The sequence below is a fragment of the Harpegnathos saltator genome, unplaced genomic scaffold (assembly GCF_003227715.2).
Source record: "Harpegnathos saltator strain DR-91 unplaced genomic scaffold, Hsal_v8.6 scaffold780, whole genome shotgun sequence".
Classification (NCBI taxonomy): Eukaryota; Metazoa; Arthropoda; class Insecta; order Hymenoptera; family Formicidae; genus Harpegnathos; species Harpegnathos saltator.
Window position 1 is genome coordinate 1 of NW_020230627.1, and position 23,548 is coordinate 23,548.

The 23,548-nt window shown below is 34.0% G+C and overlaps 2 protein-coding genes and 1 non-coding gene across 8 annotated transcripts; 2 read left to right on the forward strand and 1 right to left on the reverse strand.

The window, feature by feature from the left end:
- Window positions 1-16: 16 nt before the first annotated feature.
- Window positions 17-8,260, forward strand: LOC105185957 (uncharacterized). Of its 6 annotated transcripts, XM_025306452.1 has the most exons (9): window positions 17-322; window positions 557-688; window positions 4,060-4,411; window positions 4,610-4,761; window positions 5,183-5,375; window positions 5,487-5,546; window positions 5,849-6,102; window positions 7,117-7,276; window positions 7,529-8,260. In XM_025306452.1, exons 3-9 carry the CDS (start codon window positions 4,060-4,062, stop codon window positions 7,654-7,656), a joined length of 1,299 nt encoding a protein of 432 aa, XP_025162237.1. In that variant the 5' UTR covers window positions 17-322; window positions 557-688; the 3' UTR covers window positions 7,657-8,260. The 6 variants fall into 6 exon arrangements, 4 of the variants coding, with proteins under 4 accessions (XP_025162237.1, XP_025162235.1, XP_025162238.1 ...); XM_025306450.1 differs by lacking the exons at window positions 17-322; window positions 557-688 and adding an exon at window positions 3,600-3,744; XM_025306453.1 differs by lacking the exons at window positions 17-322; window positions 557-688 and adding an exon at window positions 3,600-3,744 and having other exon boundaries at window positions 7,117-7,272.
- Window positions 8,261-19,295: 11,035 nt separating this feature from the next.
- TRNAK-UUU (transfer RNA lysine (anticodon UUU)) lies at window positions 19,296-19,368 on the forward strand. Its single transcript has one exon. It is a non-coding gene; the product is annotated as a tRNA-Lys (tRNA).
- A 765-nt stretch (window positions 19,369-20,133) lies between these two features.
- Window positions 20,134-23,361, reverse strand: Rpi (Ribose-5-phosphate isomerase). The gene is made up of 6 exons (XM_011141257.3): window positions 23,071-23,361; window positions 22,922-22,982; window positions 20,972-21,087; window positions 20,769-20,902; window positions 20,558-20,699; window positions 20,134-20,460 (listed from the first exon to the last, which is right to left on the reverse strand). Exons 1-6 carry the CDS (start codon window positions 23,197-23,199, stop codon window positions 20,254-20,256), a joined length of 789 nt encoding a protein of 262 aa, XP_011139559.1. The 5' UTR covers window positions 23,200-23,361; the 3' UTR covers window positions 20,134-20,253.
- Window positions 23,362-23,548: the final 187 nt, after the last annotated feature.

Genomic DNA, 23,548 nt, shown 5'->3' on the forward strand with positions numbered 1-23,548 from the left:
AATAACAAACCTGTGCGAGCAATCTATTAGCAGTATTTGTGACACAATCCTCCATTACATTTAAGACCTTCTGAAGCTTATCTTGGCTACATTCCCTAATTCACTGCCAGTACTGAAAATCTATAGTTCATGTAACGTATACTATAGCATTTCAATGCTGTCAGTGAATTACAGAACGCAGCCCTTGAGACACTTCGTAGCCAATGAAATAATCCGTGCAACATTTGATTAGATAGTTCAAGCAGTGCAATTCCAAACAACAGACCTCATGACTTCCCACCGAAAAGAAACGTGCGGTTCAAGGATCCGATATTTATCAAAGGTAATCCTTCGAAATCCTTCAAATTTACAATTGTATCTGTCTTTATACTTAAATCCTTTTGCCATTCAATGTTTAATATTTTCTGTGCGATTTGTATAACTAAGAATATTTTAATATAATTTACTCTATCCTAACCTTATGTTTTGCTGGAAAATTATAATGTTAGTAATAAATGTGCTACATCTTGTACTTCAATGAACATTAGGATTTTAATCAATCACATTTTATGTTTAGGTTTACAACGGAATTGACACAATATTCGGACTGTACCAGTAGTACTTGGTTGTTGTCTTCCGTCTTCACACAATTATCGCCATAGAAATTATCTAATTTTATGAATTACTTGCTGGTAAACTCCTCGATAAGGTATGTTCAAGTAATGATTACGATTCTTTGAAAAATTGAAAACTAGAAATAATATAATAAGCAAATAACCAAACCTGTGCGAGCAATCTCTTAGCAGCATTTGTAACACAAAGGCAATAGATGCACACAGTATGTATTAATTAGGTTTTTATGGCAGATTCGTGGTATATTGCGTGCAGAGCCTGCTAATAGACGTTAGCAAGATCTGCATTCTGCCATCAAGCTGCTGTCAGAGCTGTCATAGATTGTGTTAGCATACTCTGCCGGCAGTCTAACAGCAGATTGTGGACACAGATGTCTGTGGATCTGTCGCCAATCTGACGTTAGTATGGTGCACTGATTGTTTCAGATTTGAGGGTTTCATGGTCGGTGAATTTTCTTCATTGTAATAGTTTCCGGTTGAGTACCGCGTCCTGAAACAGTTTTATGTCGACGTTTCGCTAACATTGCAGTTTGCATCTTCAAGGCTGAGGAGTCCTGATATTGAATTTTCCTCTTTCGTGAGTGTGCTTAGGTATCCCTTTCCTTGTGTTGAAGAAAGAAGAGGAGAGAATAATTAATATCAAAGCTCTCAGCTCTTAAGATGCAAACTGCAACGTTTCTGAAACGTCGATATAAAGCTGTTCCAGGACGCAGTACTCATCTGGACGCTACTACAAAGAAGAAATAGGATATGATGTTTCTTTTTTAATCTACACGAAATATCTTTGTAATAAAATCATTGATATTCATTCAAAGATAAAATTAAAAAATATAATAGTTTAAAAGATATTTCATACTCTGGCATAATTAATATAATAATATTAAATATTAAATATCTGGAATAATTTCACTTTTTCATATATTCGATATTCGATTTTCGTATTTTTATATGTGGAAGAACTACATATTATTTATTAAATATTTTGCCTTTATATCATGAAATTTTCATCATTTGTATGTAGGTTTCAAACGACATATAATAAAAAAATTAATAATGCCGAAAAGAAAAAGATATAACGATTTGAGTCGGTCTCAACAATGGCGTCGGCGACAAAATATTGATTGTGCAGTACATACTATTGATACAGGCGATACATATAATATTAATTTAGACATTGAGATTCCTCATGAAATGTCTAATGACAATATTCTTATTGAAGAGAATAGTAACAATTATTTGAATAATAATAATATATATATGTATGGAGATGTCGAAGAATGCAATCAAAGAATTGATTCTTATTCAAATTGTAGTTATTCAGAATCTGATATGGAATTGATTGCCGAATGCAATAATCAATGTTATAAAGATTTGAGTTTTAATGTACAGAAAGAACTTGCATTATACAAATTTCTTCGGACATGGAGTCTTGAGTATAATATTACTCATGTGGCTCTAACAAAATTGCTTCAAGGTCTCAAAATCAATGGATATGAAAAGCTTCCTTGTAATGCGAGAACTTTATTGGGAACTCCGAGAACAACATCAATAATTAAGAATCATTCTGGTACTTTTTATTATCATGGATTGCAGACAGCATTGAAGAATCATTTACGATATAATAAACCTCTCCATGAACGTTGTGAAAATGAAATTAAAATCAACTTAAGCATTGACGGACTACCATTGGCAAAGAGTTCTAAATCGCAATTTTGGCCACTTTTAGGGCAAATTGTCCACGTTCATTATAGAGAAAAACCTTTTGTCATTGGAGTATTCCACGGATATTGTAAGCCGAAGAAACCGAATGAGATTATTCATCAATTTATTGAAGAATATAGTGAAATTCAAAATAAAGGATTCCAATATCGAGGAAAAAAATACAAAGTTTTAATAAATGCTATAATATGCGACGCCCCGGCAAAAGCATTCATGAAATGTATTAAAAGTCATACAGGATATTATGGATGCGATAAATGTGAAGAGGAAGGTGAATGGAGGAACAATCGAATGTTATTCCTTAATGAAAATGCTCCATTACGCACAGATGCAAAATTTTTATTACGACATAATGAAGATCATCATGTGGATAATTCACCTTTTGAAAACATTGGATTGAAAATGGTAACACAGTTCCCATTAGATTATATGCATCTTGTTTGTCTCGGTGTCATGAAAAGACTTATAAATATGTGGATCCGAGGAATAAAGGGCATTAAACTGCGTGCTTCTCAAATTGATCAATTATCTATAGATTTAAAGCAGTTAATAACATACATACCTAGAGAATTTTCTAGGAAACCAAGAGGTTTAGATGAATTAGATCGCTGGAAAGCGACAGAATTTAGACTGTTTCTCTTATATACTAGTCTATCAATTTTATGGTCATATTTGCCAAATGATTATTTGAGACATTTTTATGTTCTACATTGTGCAATTTATATTCTTTGTAATCCTGCCGATTGCGAATACAATAACGAATATGCACATGAATTATTAGTACATTTTGTACAAACATTTAAAATGTTATATTCTGAGAACTACGTTACATACAATGTACATAACTTGGTTCATTTACATGTTGATGTTAAGAATCATGGGTGTCTGGACATGTTCAGTGCTTTTCCATTCGAAAATTATTTTCAAGAAATGAAACGAATGCTACGAAAAAATGCACAACCGTTACAACAATTGCACAGACGATTAATGGAAAAATGTCAAACTGTAAGAAATATTGGGTATAAACCTGAAGAATATCCCATTCTTCAAAATGCCAAGAACGAAGAATTATTGTTTGGATGTACACAATCTCATAAAGAAATAATATTTGAAAAATTTACACTATCCTGCATCAAAGAAGCCGATTCTTATTGTTATATGAATAACAGAAATGTTCTCATGATTGAATATATTGGAAAAAAGAATGGAGAAACAGTAATACTTGGAAAAAAGTTAAAAAATTTCGATAATATATCTTCATATCCATGTGATTCGCGAAATTTGAAAATCTATGTCGGAAATGAATGGTCTGAAATTGGAATGTATCCAATAAGTCAAATAAGCGCAAAAGCAATGCGACTTCCTTACAAAGATACATTTTGTATAATTCCTATTCTACATACTAATGATTGAAGTGAGTTGTTATTTTTTATAAAAACAACTGTAATAATTTATAAATAAAACTAGTAATTTATAAATTGTATTATATCATACATAAATATATTATATTATACAAATAATATTGTTTAATCCAATTTGTAATTATGATAGATATTTATATAAATAATAAGTTTTATATATATAAATATTTTTTAACAATAAATTATGACAAGTTTGAACCATAATTTGGATGCTTTAGGATAGAAAATCATAATAATTATGAGTGAAATTATTTTCATTTATTCTCTTAAATACTTCATCATTACTTAATCAGTATTTATTGTTACAGATGTATTACGTCGTATTTTGGGACGAATACTGCCAAGTCGTTCCCGATTCTTGGGTAAACTTTAATGCAAAAACATTTACGTTTCCATTGTCTAAAAAAAATATTACCAATACAATAAAGAAGAAGATAAGTCCTGGAAATGATTGGAACATCAGTCATTTTCATAAAATTTTAGGACCTTACAATACATTTGATAAGGCTCGGGAAGCAGAAAAATCTTGTATTGATATATCCACTTCGGATGATATTCAATTTGCTTCTTTAAATGAACCAATCCAAACATTGCCTCTGAAACGTTTGATAACGAAAAAAAAATTTTATGACGATGAATCGAATAATTACGTGAATAATTGTAAGTTTCAAATTCTATTACAGCAAATTACAAAATATAATATGATAAAACGTAAAGTAGCACATTGAAAATGAGTAACAAAACTAATTTACTAATATAATTATATACTATATATAAGTATATAATTATAAAGATAAGTATATAATTATAAAGATAAGTCGTAAATCGTTGAAAAAACTAATTTTCTATAAAATATAGGTAATATTTCCAAGAAATATAAATCAAATCAACATCCCCCATCAAATTATAAAATACACGAAGGGATTGGAGCTACATCTACAAATGTTGAACTTGAGAAAAATTCATTACATTTTAGATCAGTGAGTTCGGAATATAACGTGCAGAAGCGGGTGAGTACTACAAATATTAATGATTAATATATAGAGAAAAATAGCGCTAATTAGGACGTGCTTTTATTCAGACATCGATTATTTTTTAATAATTTATAATTGGAATAATCGTAACTATCAATACATAGCTGCAAAATAGACATTTCACACGCATTTCTATGTTGTTCAGTGAAACAAAATAGTAGCATTTGATAAAACCATTTATATATTTATTACAATACGTGAATAATTATTACTTAATTAATAGTATTTTATATTTTTATTTATTTATATGTAAATATAGATGAGAGTTGAATAAATTCGGACAAAAATCGTTATTTAATTTATAAATACATACATAAATATATATTTGTACACACACACGTATATGTTAGATTTACACACACATACAATTTGTATATTAATATACTTTGAATTCCAGGAGGAAGATAAAATTTTATCCGTCAAAAATAATCCATCTAATTGCAATGTCCCTTCACCTTTAAATGAACACCAATTTTCAATTCAAGTTTTTCATGAGGATGAGCAAGATGATGAAGAGATGACGGATGATACTAATTCTCGTGATTATGATCGGAACATCGATAATAAGGAAAATGAGATAATTGGTAATGGTAATGACAAATTATATAGCGGTATACTTTTTGTCATGGCATATATTATATAAAGTTAGTTGAATAAGTAAATTCAATAATCTGTGAACCTATTTCTATTATTTTATTTAGCGATGAAGGCTCTCCCAATTACAGAAATGAATGTAGACGAGGATATACATGTAATTATAAGTAAGATACATTTTTCTTTCATATAGATGAATACTTTCTTTCATATAGATGAATACTAATTGATTGATCATACTAATGAATACTAAACAGTGAAAATAGTAAATCATTTCTAAAAATTTGTAAATTTTAGTAATGTATTGTTTTAGTATTGTCATCATATATAATATAGTTATTATTATATTTCCAAAATACTTTTATCGTATATTGTAGTGTACAAAGTTATTAATAACATTAAAAAATTAGTCTCTGAAGATGCTTACAGTAAAATATGAATGATGAAATATAAATAGTTCTTCTTGCAGGTTCTTTATATGAAAAAGTAGATACTTTACATCAAGACTTTCAACAATTCAAAACAGAGATAAAACACGAAGCAGCTAAAAATAACACAAAATTGAAAGAAATAGTTGCTATTTTAAGAGAAAGTTTCCAAAGAAATGAAGAAAATGAAGCAATAACTATGGATTTAATGCCTGAATTTCCAATGACATCCGTCGAGGAATACGTACAATTTAATGAAACATTGAAAAATGATGAAGCAATTCGTAAATGTTTTGTAAGTATATTTTGAATAATGTGCAATTCAATCAGTGATTCATTGACTGATATGAAGAAAGTATTTATATTCATATGTGTGTGTGATATATATATATATATATATATCACACACACATATGAATATATTGAATAATAAATATTTTCTTCATATCAGTCAATGAATCACTAATTGAATTGCACATTATATATATATATGTGTGTGTGTGTCTGTGTGTGTGTGTGTGTGTATGTGTGTGTGTGTGTGTGTGTATACAGAGTATTTGTTAACTAAAGGATCATATTCAATGGAGGCATAGAGCTGATTAAGATAAACAAAAGTCAAATATCTTTTTGCAAAAATCATAAAAATTACTGAGTAATGCATGAATAAAAATCGTGCATCGCAGCGGTAGTAAGAGGTGCGTTTGGTCGCTGAAGCTCGCATATCGAATCAAGTCGTCTAGCAATAGTTATCGGCGCGCGGCAAGAAGAAGAAAGGATTATTTCTGCACATTTTCCCTTCTGCTTGTCACGTGCCGGTAAGTATCGTTAGATGATTTAACTCGATCTGCGAGCTGCAGAGACCGAACGTGAGTTCTACAACCAATTTTTGTTCATGCATAAATCGGCTTTTTTTTTATTTTTACTACATGATATTTGACTTTCTTGTTTATCTTAATCAGTTCTATGCCTCCATTGAATATGATCCCTAAACAAACACTCTATATATTCATACATATGTGTATGTGTACAAATACTTTCTTCGTATCCATCAATATATAATTTTATGCCCAATCGAAAACATTGTCGCATATGTGAAAATAGTTTGGTAGCAGGATTTCATATATCTTGCATCAAATTTATTGTTTACTTGCGATCTACTGTTGATGATATTAGATTGCACTCGAAATCTGCTCACATAGATTTGGCCATATGTATATAGTAATATCGAAATACGAATAATAATAAATAATAAAAGAAAAAAAGTCACGTATACGAACATTAACGTCTATATTAACATTATTCTTTGCAGGAAAAGAAAATAAAGTGTATTGGTGGTGACTCTACACAAAAAATGATCTCCAATATACTCACATATTGCATAACATTTGATGTAGGACACAAGTTGACTTGGACTGGTGCAAAAAATACTATCGCAATCGAAAATACAACTTTTGCAAACATTATAGTTAGTACGTATATTTTAACAATTACAAATAAACTATATATATATATATGTCTCTTAATTTTTCCAAATGTTAAATTCTCTTTTATATCATTTTCAAATATAGATACAAAAAATACTTTTAAACATTAGTGATATGTAAGGACTATAACTTGTCATAATGTTTAGAGTACTATTATTTTTGTTTATATAAATAGATATGAATTTTTCCAACCAGATATATCTACTAGTACTAAAAACATATAAATACTATCCACAGGTACTGTCAATCGTACAAAAGGAAATGGACCTGACTGTACCATTGCATTGATTGTCAAGCATGTAAAAAACTGGCTGCAACATGCAGGTGATAAAATGAGATATCGAAACAAAAAAGTGCAACAATAAATTACTCTGTAATTAGTATACAGAGTGCCCGATAATTCCGCTAAAAACCGCGATATGAAAATAGATTAAGTGAAACTGAAAAAACAATTCCTCTATGATTTTGCGAAGAACGACGTAAAATTGTGTTATTAATTAAAGAAATTAGCTAATGATCAATTAATTAATAATTCTATATTTTATGTGGTTCTTCGCAAAATGATATAGGAATTTTTTCTTCAGTTTCACCTAATCTACCTGTACATCGTGTTTCTAAAGCGAGTTACCGCACAGCCTGTATACTTAATAATAAGAAATTAATTAATTATATCTTGCATGGGCGTTGCCAGGAGGAGGCAGAGGAAGACGGTCCCCTAAACGTAGAAAAAAATTTATTTTTTTATACGAAGGCGCTGAAGTTTTTTTTTTATTTTTTACCGGCAATAAAGTGATAAAATTTATATAATTTTTTTGCATTGAATGCTTAAATTGAAAGAGGTGGCTTGTGTATGGTCTGCCTGAAAAAAAATTCTGGCTACGCCCATATCTTAACAAGCAAGTAACGTTTTAACGCAAACAATGTTGTTACGTTATATAATTTATATGAAAACATATTTTATTATAAAACAGTCAAATATAAAGTGTAATAATTATAATATTTAATATATAATTAATAATTATATATTAATAATTAATATATAATTTAATATAATTTTTATATAATAATTATAAATATAATAACTATATATATTTATAAATAAAAAAATATATACACAATATATATATGTATGTGTGTGTGTGTGTTGTAATGTTAATATAATCGTCAATAAATATAATATTAACGCAATGCTATTATTTGTTATTCATTTCTCAATATTTATGTTTTTTAAAATATATTGAAGACTTCTAAAAGATATTTGTTAGACATCTTTGAGATATGTGTAAAAGAAATCTTTTAGATGTCTTTTACATTTCTGCAAGATGTTTTTTAAGACATCTTTTAGATATTTAGAAGATATATAAAAGAAATCTTATTAGAGATCTTTTAATACTCTATAAGATGTCTTTTTACATTTCTGCAAGATGTCTTTAAGACTTCTTCAGGATTACTTAAGGATATCTTCAAGACATCTTTAGATATCTAAAAGATATCTCAAAATGTTGCGTAAGACATCTTTTAGATCCCTAAAAGAAATCTTTTGGGGAAAAAAGTAAGATATCTCAAGACATGGCGAGATATCTTTTAGAAATCTAAAAGACATCTTTTTGGCTATTTGGGTAGTTGCATTGACTGATTTCTTTAAAGTTTGTATGTATTTTTTTACTTTTAAAATAAAGAAACATTAGTACATTACGTACATATCGTATAAATTAATTGCACCGCCTATATGCATGCAAAAATATATTTTTTTATATTAACATACTGCAAGCAAAATGTCCGACGAAGCCACCTATTTCGTGCGCATTATTACATATTTAACTGCAATACTTCATTACTGTAAAAAAAAGTAAAAAAAAATTGGAAATCAGGCTGGACACGAACAGGCGACCTGCAGCTCCGTAGCGCTTCGCCTAGTATGCTTCGCCACCGCCGCTGCTTGGTCGCCCCTGGTCGCCCCACTACTGTAGCGGCACTTATGTACCGCGCAAAACTTTGAAGCGTTTTTTCTCAAAAACGCTTGAGAAGCGCACTCTATCCATTTAGCGTTTTTCATTGTTCCATGAGTACTACTTACCTGCGCAAGTACGGCGAAATCCGTTTCCCCATGAGTTTATATAGCCCTTGTTAGCTGGCTATGGTGCGTGCATGGTGGGGGAAATCAGAAAAGAGTTGTGGACATCGTAGTTCATGTGCACGGTTGTGCAGAGGGCGCCTCACACTGGGCACGGCTAAAAACGGCCCGTGACACCTCTTCTTCTTCTCTCTGGTATTATCAGAGAGTAACCTGAGACGAAAGCACATGTCTGTCCTGATACGCCCCCTGAGAAAATAGACGTCAACTAACTCAATGTCTCGGTAACGATACGAGGTTTATGTCTATGATTTGAGTCTGGTTAATGTCCGAGCTACTAAAACAGATTATAGTGAAAATGATATATATATATATATATTGTATATATATGTATATATATATATAAGAGAAGGATAACAATTGAATTGTTTTGACTTTGTCTCACCACTAGTGAACAGACACGCGACACAGGCACAAGTAATGCTGGAAATTCTTAGGCGAACGGTAGAGGCTTACCCCCACCACTCGGTTTTCTCTGTCTTCTCACGCGCTTGGCACACTGAGCGAGATTGAAATAGCCCGTTCATGCTCGCCTTGTCGCACTCTGAGCGAAACAGCTTACTAGCGGCTCCGCGACTCACGGTGGAAGGGAAAACGCGCAACGAAAGCCGCATACATGTGGCACATGTATTGGGTGAGTGCAAAAGTTTGTGCGGAGTTTGTGAGTAAAAGTCACACAGTGATTAGGCAAACAAAAATCTTTATTCAATCAATGATATATTCTCCATCGTTTTCTATAATCTTTTCCCAACGTTCTGGCAGCATACGGATGCCTCGATCATAAAAACTGCGCGGTTTAGATTCGAAGAACGAAGAGACGCCGTTTTTTAAGGCCTCCAAAGAGTCAAAGTTTTTTCCATTTAAATAATTTTGCAATGACCGGAACAAGTGATAGTCAGATGGTGCGATATCAGGAGAATACGGTGGATGCGTTAAGACATCCCATTTCAGGCTCTTCAGTTTGCGCAGCGTCTTTTTCGAAACGTGTGGTCTGGCGTTGTCGTGATGAAAGACGACTCCCTTGCGATTTGACAAAATCGGACGTTTCTCTTTTATTTCTCGATTCAGATTGGTTAATTGGCGACAGTACTTGTCCGAATCAATCGTTTCGCTAGCGGGGAGAAGCTCGAAATAGATTATGCCCTTGCAATCCCACCAAACAGAGAGCATCACCTTCATCGGGTGCAAACTGGCCTTTGGCATTGCGTCACCATGCTCACCTGATTGTTTCCATATCCGTTTGCGCTGAACATTGTTGTAGAGGACCCATTTCTCATCGCCCCAACTAGTCGATCCAAAAACGACTCGTTATTGAGCCGCCCGAGTAAAGAAACGGCTGCAGAAATTCGCTTGATTTTGTTCTTCTCGGTCAGCAAATGGGGCACCCATATATCGAGCTTCAAATCGAATCCCATCTTTTTTAAACGCCGAAAAGCGGTTGATCGGTCAACGTTTAGTGCTGTAGCAACTTCTTCTGTTGAAATTCGCGGATTATTGAGCACTAAAGTACGCAAAACATCGTCATCAATGTCAGAAGGTCGACCAGAGCGTGGCTCGTCTTCAAGGTTAAATTCTCCGCGTCGAAATTTAGCAAACCATTTTTCCACAGTTCGTTTAGCTGGTGCTTCATCCTGATAAACATCCTGAATGTTTTTTACGGCTGCGGCAACGTTTATTCCCTTCCGAAACTCGTAAAGCATAACATGCCGTAAATGCACCTTGTCGATACTCATTTTTAAAGTGATATTTCTCGAAGCAGTTTGTATGAAAACAAATGATTTTTTTTTTAATAACAGCTGAAGACGTCACCTTTCCAACGTTATATAATATGTAGATGGAAGTATTAATGACAACACTTTACGACGCTTATAACTCCATCTATTGAAACTCCGCACGAACCCAATATATATATATTATAAATGCGTTTTTATAACAAATATGTTTCATGAATTATTTCAGAGCGAGCTTAATACGATGACGACGACGACCGCCACAACGGTCACGACGCCCGCGACAGCCACGACGGCCACAATGGTGGTGTCTGAAAAAATTACCGGGGCGACATCGACGACGGCAGCGATGGCCACGACGGCGACCGAGCCAATAACGTTAACAGTAAGTATAAAAATCTACGAAGGCAGTCTGAAAAGTTCTCGGCGTAACAATGAAAGAAAATTTTTTTTGCCGTGAAATATATTTTATTTTTCAATATAATCTCCTAAAACTTCAATAGATTTATTCCAACGTTTATCCAATAATTCAATACCATCATTAAAATGTGATTCCGGAAGGTTCTTTTCGCTCTGGTGTATAGTGATGGATTCAAGTTTCATCAACAGTTATGAAACGACGCTTGAAATCCATTTTATTTTGCTTAAAACGTGCCAAACACGCTTGAGAAATACGCATTCGAATGCATTTTTGGTCAATTGTTAGCAAATGCGGCACCCATCTTGCACAAAGCTTTTTCAACTGGTGCTACTACTCGAATGACTTGACAGATCGAATAAAATTTTACATTTTATATCAGGGATGCCACTTTCCAATACAATTATAGTTTGACAGTTTCTAATGCTATGTATGTGTCAGGTCGAGAACTTTTCAGACTACCTACGTATATATGTCTAAAGCCCAGTTCCACAACTTCTGTATAACTACTGATTAAATGCCAATAGTGATTGTTTAATTCTGATTAATTCTTAACGTCAAATGCAGTTGGTCAAGTCTAGTGAAATAACCAGCTGGTTAAGTTAACTAGAAGTTGTGGAACTGGACCTAGACGCTAATCAATACCCAGTAAACATACATGTCTAAAAGACGTCTAAAAGATTTCTTTAAGACATTTTTTACACATACAAGTCTAAAAATTGTCTTAAAGAAAGCTTTTAGACGTCTTTTAGACATATATGTTTACTGAGTACATTATATTAAATTGTAACTTCTTATTTAACTTTTTACTTCATATTTTAATATTATCTTATTGTTACAGGCTGAAGCGTTACAAAATATTATACAAACAGCAGTAATAGCTGTTTTAGGAAAAGGAAGAGGAAGAGGAAGAGGGACAGGGAGAGAAAGAGGAAGAGGGACAGGGAGAGGAAGAGGAAGAGGTGGAAGCGAAGATGCAGGAAGAGGAAGAGGAAGAGGAGAATGGAGAGGAAGAGGAAGAGGAAGAGGAGAATCTTCTTTCATTTCTATCCTCTCCTCCACCCCCCTCCTCCTCCTCCTTTCTCTTCTTAGCATCTCCTAAATATGTTGTTCCGTCCTCACCCCCTCTAGCTCCTTCACCCACCACTCTCCTTGCTCCCTCTTCTTCTCCTCGCATATCTTCTTATATAATAATATATAATAATATATAATATATATATAATGTATAATATATGATAATATATAATATATATATAATATATAATATATAATAATAAGTACGTTCACTAAATTACGACAATATAAAGAAAATATATTACTTTTTCCAACCATGGAACTGTATAATACAATGTATAAGTGCGAATTATTATTTCGATCTAATGAAATGCATTTAGTCTTAAATAATTTAAATGTTACTGAGTTTATAGACAAATTGTTACACTTGTGTCCAAAAACTATTCTGGAGTGTCATAATATATTTTATAAACTTATAAAAAAATGTGTGATAACAAGAATTCACTTTTCATTGAAAAAAGATAACAGTACTATTACTTTAGTTCAGAGCTGGACACGATCTGCACATTTCGGGCGAAATTCAGTAAGTGACGCCTACCGTCCCCCTCGCACCGCTCCGCGCTCAGCGGCCGGGGTGACGATTGCGGTACACTCAGGCCCGTCGTTGTATAAGAAATCAACTGAGGCGTCATATTATCATTAAAATTGTTTCCTCGTGTTTAATAATCACGTTAAAATATATATATACTTATGCGTTATATATGTATGTATGTATGCGTATATATATATATATATATATATATATATATATATATATGTATTAAACATGTAAGCATATATATTTTAACGAGGATTTTAATTATTAAACGAGGAATTTTAATGATAATGTGACGCCTCAGCTGATTTCTTATACAGCGATGGGCCAGAGTACACCGTCATCGTCACCCCAGCCGCTAAGCGTGGAGCGGTGCGAGGGGGATGGTAGGCGTTACCTACTGAATTTTGCCCGAAATGTGCAGATCGTGGCCAGCTCTGCTTTAGTTAATATAGTAGTCGAAGTGTTGCAATGAAAGTAGCTATTACAAATGTTAAACATTATTAATAATAAATATATTTTAATATTATCATTGATTTTTTTCTCATGCACAATTATATTCATATTTACAGAATGTTAAGTAATTGTCGTCTACTATGCATATACTAGGTGTGTCGGTAATTCCTTTCCGGTTTTTTCGCTAAAGAAAACACGTTATTTACAATGGATAGTTAAAATATATTTATTCAAAGTATTGGCCATTTGATTCTATACATTTTGCCCATCTCTCAGGCAATTTATGGATGCCATTCCAAAAGAACTGTTTCTCCTTTGAGCTAAACCATTCATCGAGCCATTTTTTAACTTCTTCGAAATCGGTGAAGTACTGCTCTGCAAGCGCGTGCCCCATCGATGCGAAAAGGTGGTAGTCGAATGGAGCCAAGTCTGGAGAGTACGGCGGGTGCAATAAAACTTCCCATCCAAGTGATTTCAACACTTCTTTGGTTTTGCTGTATGAGACGGCGCGTTGTCATGCTGCAAAATCACCTTATCATGTCTTTGAGCGTATTGTGGACGTTTTTCGATCAATGCACAGTTCAAATTGATCATTTGTTGTTGCTACCGATCAGTATTAACTGTTTCTCCAGGTTTCTCCAGTTCATAATATACGACACTAACCTGGTCCCACCAGAAACAGAGCATGGTCTTGCGACCAAAGCGATTTGGCCTTGCAGTCGATGGGCCGCTTTCGCCAGGTGATAACCATGATTTTTTCGCTTGGGATTTTCGAAATAAATCCATTTTTCATCACCCGTTACTCGATGCAGAAATGACTTCCTTTCATACCTTTGAAGTAGCATTTCACTGACGATTTTTCGATTTTCCAATTGCCTGTCATTCAATTCATGTGGCACCCATCTTCTCATCTTTTGGATCTTTCCCATCGCTTGTAATCGTTCACAAATTGCTACTCGGCTCACATTCAACTTTTCTGCCAATTGTTTTTGTTGGGAGTTTGTGTTGGGTCTTCATCCAATAACTCCTGCAATTCCGCATCTTCAAACGTTTTCGGCCTACCAGGACGTCTTTTGTCTTGAACGTTGAAATCACCACATTTGAATTGTCGAAACCACGTTTCACATGTTCTTATGGTTGGAGCATGCTCACCGTAAGTCTCTACCAGCAAACGATGACTTTCAGCGGCTTTTTTCTTTTGATTAAACAAGAAAAGTAATACGTGCCGCAAATGCACGTTTTCAGGCACCAAACTCGACATTTTCAAAAAATTATTAATCTATAATTATTAATCTATAACGCTGTTATTTTGGCGGAACGTAACTTGTGTAGTTTTGAGGTTAATGTCAGTAGAATAAAATGACATATGTATCAAATCATAACATTGCATTTTAGGATTTTTGTGCCCTCTTGCTCTCTCGCTCCCGATGCAAGTGGAGGGTAGGTTCCTAAATTAACCTAGGCGTGTTCTTCTTCTTTGGTCCCTTTATTGCGCACGTGCCTGCCAGCTGCAGAGCACGTGAATCACAGGTACAACTTATGCGCCTCGAAGATACAAAGACAGTTCTCTGCGCTCGCACGACATATGAGTCGCGGGACTCGTATGTATATGTGTGTGGGCCGAACGGAGCCGATGCTCCTGCCTGCCCGCTCTCGCACAATCGCGACCGCGTGCAGAAATCGCGGTGTCACACACGACAAAAGACAAATACTCAAGCTATGACTAGCGATCGTATTATCCGTTAACTCTGTGAGCGCTTCCAACGGTTACTAATTCGTTGCTCTTTTTTCCCCGCACGAGTGACACTTGCGCGCGCTCTATAGCGCCGCACGGAAAACGGATGCGTGCGCTTTGGGGAGCTCAAAGTCCTCACAGCATACTTATGGCTAGTGACATCTGTTATAAAAACCGGAAAGTAATTACCGACATACTTGGTAATGTTTATCCTTATGAAAATGTAAGTACAAAAGTCCCGAACGAAAATGTTAAGATTTCAATACTTTACGAGATATAAGTAATCAAAATAAAGCTTTTTTTGTACACTATGTTTCGAAGATCTAAATAGATAACAATTATTCTTTTCGATGAAATTCAAGTAAACTTTACTTTAACAGAATTTTTATTTAAGGCTTAGCTATAAAGATGCACTATATTACAAGTTAGAAAGTCATTATAAATCATTATCTCTTTCAACAAAATAGCTCAAAACTTTTAAATTTGAATATTCATGAGAAATAATATATTACTTAACTATGTATCGCTTTATATATATAATATACATAATAATGTTTATAACGAATATATGATTTGAATGCCCGCGCTTGCCTTGGCCCCAAAATGGAGGACGATTGCGGTACTTTATATATCTAGTGACTTTAGGCACGGCTAAAAGCGGCCCGTGACTAGGGTAACCATATGTACTCTTTTAGGCCCAGTTCCACAACTTGCTTTAAACTGAATTTAAAGCAAGTTGTAGAACTGGGCCTTAAGAGTATATGTATTCTTTAAGGTGGTAAAAAGAGTACTCTCTACTTTTTACGTATTGTACTCTTGTATGTACTCTTTTTTCGTAATGTTAATTATACCAGAGAGAAGAATGAGAGCGGTCACCGGCCGTATTTCGGGGGGTACGGCTAGGAGCATTTTAGATACGCCATCTGACCAAAATGCGCCTAAACTACGTCCGCTAGGCGCACTTTCGCGGTGATAAAAGTAAAATGCGCCTAGGTTCGTGTCCGTACTACTTCCATGCAATGGATAGTAGATTAGAAAAAGACAGACGACAGACAATCGTTCCGTCTTTGTCTCACTACTGAGCGGCGTGCGGCAGTAAACGCGAGGCGAGGTAGCGGCGATCTTATCGCTAAGCGAACATCTCTCCGCTTTTCTTTCATCTTTCACGCTCCAGAGACATCAAAAGACGCGGTAGCGTCTCGTGTCAAGGGAACGTGCGAAGCGAGGAATTATTTTTCACGCACGCGAGGTAGCACATGGGAGACTAGACGAGCGTCGACATATTCTTCCCCTTCTTTCCCGCTCATCTAGCTTATTGACTGCGTGAGCCGCGAGATTTTTCTCGCTACTCCTATACCTCGCTCTTTCTCTCTCTCGCTCGTTCTTTCTCTCTCTCGCGCACTTGCTCGCTCTTCCTTTCTTATCGTGTTCTTACGGCTTGATTAAATATATTAATTACATGACAATATATATATAAATAAATGACACATATATAGTGTATATGTATATAAAGAATATTTAGTATTAATGCACAAATAAAGAAGAGAGAATTATAATGAGAGACGAAAAGTTAATAGAAATCCACTCTTAGCCAATATATACATCTTTTAAAAATGATTTGTTATTAAAGTATATGACAGAATAATTTATTTATGCTAATAAATTTAAATTAAAAATTAAATGAAATGAAATTTAATAACAAATCATTTTCAAAAGATGTATATGTTGGCTAAGAGTAGATTTCTATTAACTTTTCGTCTCTCATTATATTTCTCTCTTCTTTATTTGTGCATTAATACTAAATATTCTTTATATACATATACACTATATATGTGTCATTTATTTATATATATATTGTCATGTAATTAATATATTTAATCAAGCCGTAAGAACACGATAAGAAAGGAAGAGCGAGCAAGTGCGCGAGAGAGAGAAAGAACGAGCGAGAGAGAGAAAGAGCGAGGTATAGGAGTAGCGAGAAAAATCTCGCGGCTCACGCAGTCAATAAGCTAGATGAGCGGGAAAGAAGGGGAAGAATATGTCGACGCTCGTCTAGTCTCCCATGTGCTACCTCGCGTGCGTGAAAAATAATTCCTCGCTTCGCACGTTCCCTTGACACGAGACGCTACCGCGTCTTTTGATGTCTCTGGAGCGTGAAAGATGAAAGAAAAGCGGAGAGATGTTCGCTTAGCGATAAGATCGCCGCTACCTCGCCTCGCGTTTACTGCCGCGCGCCGCTCAGTAGTGAGACAAAGACGGAACGATTGTCTGTCGTCTGTCTTTTTCTAATCTACTATCCATTGCATGGAAGTAGTACGGACACGAACCTAGGCGCATTTTACTTTTATCACCGCGAAAGTGCGCCTAGCGGACGTAGTTTAGGCATATTTTGGTCAGATGGCGTATCTAAATGCGCTTAGCCGTATCCCCCGAAATACGGCTGGTGGCCGCTCTCATTCTTCTCTCTGATTATACTTTGTCGATAATGACCAAAGAGCAGACTTTGGTGACGTTTTCATCACTCACAGCATTTGTGCGCCGCGAGCGCCAATACCGATTATGCGTAGAGGTTCTGCACAACAGTGCACCGCTAGTTACTACGTAGACAGTCTGAAAAGTTCTCCACCTGATACATACATGGCATTAGAAACTGTCAAACTATAATTGTATTGGAAAGTGGCATCTCTAATATAAACTGATATAAACCCATGTAAAATTTTATTCGATCGGTCAAGTCATTCGAGTAGTAGTACCAGTAGAGAAAGCTTTGTGCAAGATGGGTGCCGCATTTGCTAACAATTGACCAAAAACGCATTCGAATGCATATTTCTCAAACGTATTTGGATCGTTTTAAGCAAAATAAAATGGATTTCAAGCGTCGTTTCATAATTGTTGATGAAACTTGGATCCACCACTATACACCAGAGCGAAAAAAACTTTCCGGAATCATACTTTAATGATATTAAATTATTGGAAAAACGTTGGAATAAACATATTGAAGTTTCAGGAGATTATATTGAAAAATAAAACATATTTCACGGCAAAAAAATTTTCTTTCATTGTTAGGCCGAGAACTTTTCAGACTGCCCTCGTATAAATCGTGCAGCACAATCGACACTGGCGCGTAGCGCTCTGGCGTTGTGAGTGCGGAAAACGGCGCTGATGTCCGCTCTTTGGTAACGACACAGTGAAAACCGAAATTGTCAGATGATGTACGGAGTGCAAAATATAATTATAAAATATCTTAATAATATAATAAAATATATGTGTTCGACTAATATTTCTCGGTTTATTTAGTACCCACTATGTTTTATTTTAAATATTATACCTAGTAATCCACTAATCACTATCCCAGATAAAACATAAAATCATTTTTACGTCAAAATGATATAATTTTTATATTATTTGACGTCACCTTGACTTTTATATGATTTTGTGTTCTACTTACTGTACTCTTTTGGGACCGTAATTAGTACTCTTTTATACTCTTTTTTTTTTACCCGTCTTTTACTCTTTTTTTATGACTGGGATATGGTCACCCGTGACACCTCTCCTTCTTCTCTCTGATAATACACACACATCCGAAAACCGTGTTCGTATATGTAATCTTCTCCATTATGGTAAACCCGAAACTGCATTTTTGTTAATTTAATTAATTACTGTAAAATATGTGTCATTTTCCTACGTTTGAAAGAAAGGAAAAGAATGATTTTTACATCTGGCTTAAAGAAATATGCAAAAAAAAGTATTCAAGTATGTTGGAATTTAATTTTATATTATTCGCGATTAATTATTAGTTTTCAATTTAATATGATTATTGTCCTCAATACAAATAAAATATTGTATAAAAAACTATATATATATATCATTTTGAAGTTATCTACACTAGTATTACAAAATATAATGGCAGGTTTGTACAACCGCCTGGATAGCTCAGTCGGTAGAGCATCAGACTTTTAATCTGAGGGTCCAGGGTTCGAATCCCTGTTCGGGCGATTTTTTTTATTCTTAAGTTTGATAACAGAAATAGCATTAATGTCGTACAGCAGAAATATCCATCGTCATATGCATTATCTATAAACATATGTTTAAATTTCATTATTCTTAGTTATGTTTAACACCAATAACAGTTGAATAAACGAAATTATCTTGCATTCTTTTAGTTTACTATAATGGTTTTAGAAGTCTAATTAGTGGACCATAGTTTCTTTAGCCTACTAAACACGTAATATAGAAACATAGTCTAAAAAATGCATATAAAGAAGAAAATCTGTATACATATATAATCATTTATATCTATATTTAGCTTACTAATTTATATCTATCCGGATTTATATCTATATTTAGCAAAACATTATTATTAATTTCATAAATGTTTAAAATATAGACAAAATATTATGAAAATATATATTTACTTCATTTCGAGTTTTTCCTTATAAATATATAATCTACACTTTATCATCAAACATTTTGTACTGTACGTGTCATATGTAAACTTTAGTTATTTAATAAAATTATGCATATACTTCTATACCATTTTAAGAAAAAAATATTATACAGTAATGTGTGCATATATATATGTGTGTGTGTGTGTGTGTGTGTGTGTGTGTACACATATACACAAACGTTTTGAGTGCTGTACAAATTATATGCCAAAAATAGATATAAAAAGTGATAGTAATGTATATATAAAATGACATATTTAAAACAAAAATAACACTTTTGCAACAAAAATGTATCGAAAGCCTTTACAATATAACACTTTTGCAGCAAAAGTTTATCAAAGGCCTTTGATCATATGGTAAAAGTTTATAAGTCAATGGACACAATTGCTGTCCATATATGTGATAAAAAATAATAGACATGTTTATACATGTATGTTAAATCTTTTGATTCTTCAAACATTGTACTTTCACACTACCATCTGCCATGCCAAAGAAAGCTTTCTCAGCCATATTTATAAATAAGCCTGTTTCTACAACTCCAGGTATCAGAGATATTTCCTTATTAATTTTATTCCAGTCAGTTATGTCTTGAGGAAAATTCCAGTCCAAAACAAAATTGCCGTTATCTGTTACCACTGGACCCTATAAATAGTATGTAAGCTACTTATATGCTTAGATATCTGTAATATTTAACTTGTCCAATAAACCAAGTATAAACTATGTATAAAAATATGCTTACAGCTTTTGCCAAAGCCATCCTGATATTTGCACTTCCTCCATATGTGACCTCGATTCTATGTTGGATTGGCTTGTATGCCATAGGAATCACTTCTATAGGAATCCCCTTCTTATACTGATCTCCAAGCTTCTGTGAATTTTTTCTGGAACAAAGTATAATTTACTATGTACAATATTTACAATTATGAGAAATAAGTAAATCTTTAACTCACGTATAATCTGCTATAACAACAAATTGCTTGGCACAGGAAGCAACAATTTTTTCTTGTAGTAAGCATCCTCCTCCACCTTTGATGAGGTTCATTTCAGCATCAACTTCATCAGCTCCATCAATTGCACAATCCAGCTATTATATTCAATTTATCAAATATACAATGAAACAGAAAGATTAACATAGCAATTAGTAATAAATTACCTCTGGATAAATTTCTAAATCACCTAAAGTTAGATGGTTCTTCACTATCAATTGACGAGCTTGAAATGATGTAGGGATACAAACTACATTGAGTCCTTCAGTTTTGACCCGTTCAACTGAAAATAAAATTCTTATAAATATATGCAAGAAGTAAATCTTTTGAAAGTTGCATATTTATCAGGTGCATTATTGACAAAGCTGTATTCTAAAAAACACTAGTAACAAAGTAACAAAGTAACAAAAAAATATAATCAAATTTTCTAATATATAATTAATTATTAATTGAAACAAATAAGATTCATTTGCAATTATTGTTGGAAATATTTAATGCAATAAAAAAAAATATATTACCATAAAATTTTAATATTAAACTTATAATTTATTCTTATATTTTTTCATCTCATGTTTTTCTCATCAATAAATAAATAAAATATAATTAGTTACATAAAATATACAGTTTAAAGAAACTGAAAAAAATAAAAATATACTGACCCTATCAATATAATTCAAGCAAGTCACACGTGTATTCAATTTTCAGTGTTTTTAAATAAAATAATTCAACAGATAATGCACAAGATATACTCAAGAAATAACTATAAAAAATTATATGTATAAATATATATATATAAATAAATATATATATATATATATATATATGGTAATTATTTAGAAGACGGGCCTTACCTTGGATTTCGCTCAAACTCATCTATCTTGTGTATTTTGATGTGTAGAAGCGGAATCTGCAAGTAAAAATGGTCGCTCGGCTCTAGTTTGCGAGAAATAAATAGTTAAAAAGTGACACATGCGAGATTAGGAAATCTGTCATGTCGGTAATACAGAAACTTATGGATATAGCTTTCAATGCGCAACGAGAACGGGGAGAGTGCAGGAGGGGGATATGTAACAAATGAAAGTCTGAAAGAAAAGAGAAATGAAGTCTCAAACATGTATATATATGCAGTACCAAATATGTACACACATACACACACATGGGGGTGCCGAAGGCCCCCCTTGCACCCCCTGTGTGTGTGTATATACACATATGTTGGTACTGTATGTATATATATGTTGAGACATTTTCATATATTAAACATATTGTTGCGCCCTTGCGTGAGAAAAATAACACGGAATTAACAAAACGAAAGAAGCTTTATTTTAATACGTGTCCAGGGCGACTCTCTCTCATCTCTCCTTTCTTTTTTTATCAACAATCTCCTTGACAACAACAGCTGTCAAACAATCTCTACTCGATTCCTTTGCAGTCCACTCCCAGGAGCGTGAGGATAACATGTCCCCCAAAGGCACGGGCGCAGCAATATGAATTTTTAGCTCATGTATCAGTGGTTACTTTTGTTATGTAATAACCATTGATACATGAGCTAAAAATTCATATGTTTAATATAAGAAAATGTCTTTGGGGAGAGGGCTTCGCCCCTCTCCAACATGTACTATTTTACACTTTTCGACTAAAAAGAACAGACCATAAAGCTAAGACTCCATGCATGCGGTGAACTGCGGCAAACGGTTGCGGTGACCAATCAGTAGGGAGGCGCAAGTCCGGTTGCGGCAAGCTCCGGCATGCGTCTGTCTCCTGATTGGTCACCGCAACCGTTTGCCGCAGCTCACCGCATGCATGGAGTCTTAGCTTAAGTCTCTGTATTGCCGACATGACAGATTTCCTAACCTCGCATGTATCACTTTTTAACTATTTATTTCTTGCAAACTAGAGCCGAGCGACCATTTTTACTTGCAGATTCGGCTTCTACACGTCAAAATACACAAGATAGGTGAGTTTGAGCGAAATCCAAGGTGAGGCCCGTCTTCTAAATAATTACTATATATATATGCGTGTTTCTTAGATTTGAAACAACCGATTAAATAATAACGCACAAAATATGACCTTTAAATACAACCACGTGAATAATTATGATAAAAAGGAATTGTCATTACCAAGTCTATGAACAGCGTAAATCACGGTGGATCCGCTACCGATACCGATAACAGTTTTATTCTGAAAGATAATGGAATTCACCGAAATATTAAAATAACCTTTAACGCCGGCTGAGTATTACATGAGATCTTTAAATAAATTCTCTTGCCTGCACGTATTCATCAACGGCTCTGTAAGCTGCGATTTTCTTGGCATCTTCCAGCTGACTCATCTTTAGCAAATTTCTCGGAACACTATGCAACAATTTTACGGTAATCCGAACAAACAAACAAACCATGTATAGATGTACCGACGAAATACTTTAAGTAGAAAGAAGAAGGAGAGGACACATAGCCGATTTGGTCTATTCGTGTGACACGGATAGACCGAGTCGGCTATGTATGCATGCATGGTGGGGGAAATCAGTAAAGAATCGTGGACACAAACGTCGTTAGTTCATGCGTACGGTTATACAGAGAGCGCTTCGCATTAGACTCGGCTAAAAGCGGCCTATGACCCCTTTCCTTTTTCTCTCTGCTTATAGCTAAAACCAGTTTCCGAAACCGATTTTGGAACAGACCTTGGGTTTAATCGACCTCGAGTTGATTAATTCTGAAGTTACGAAAAATCGGTTCACATACATAATT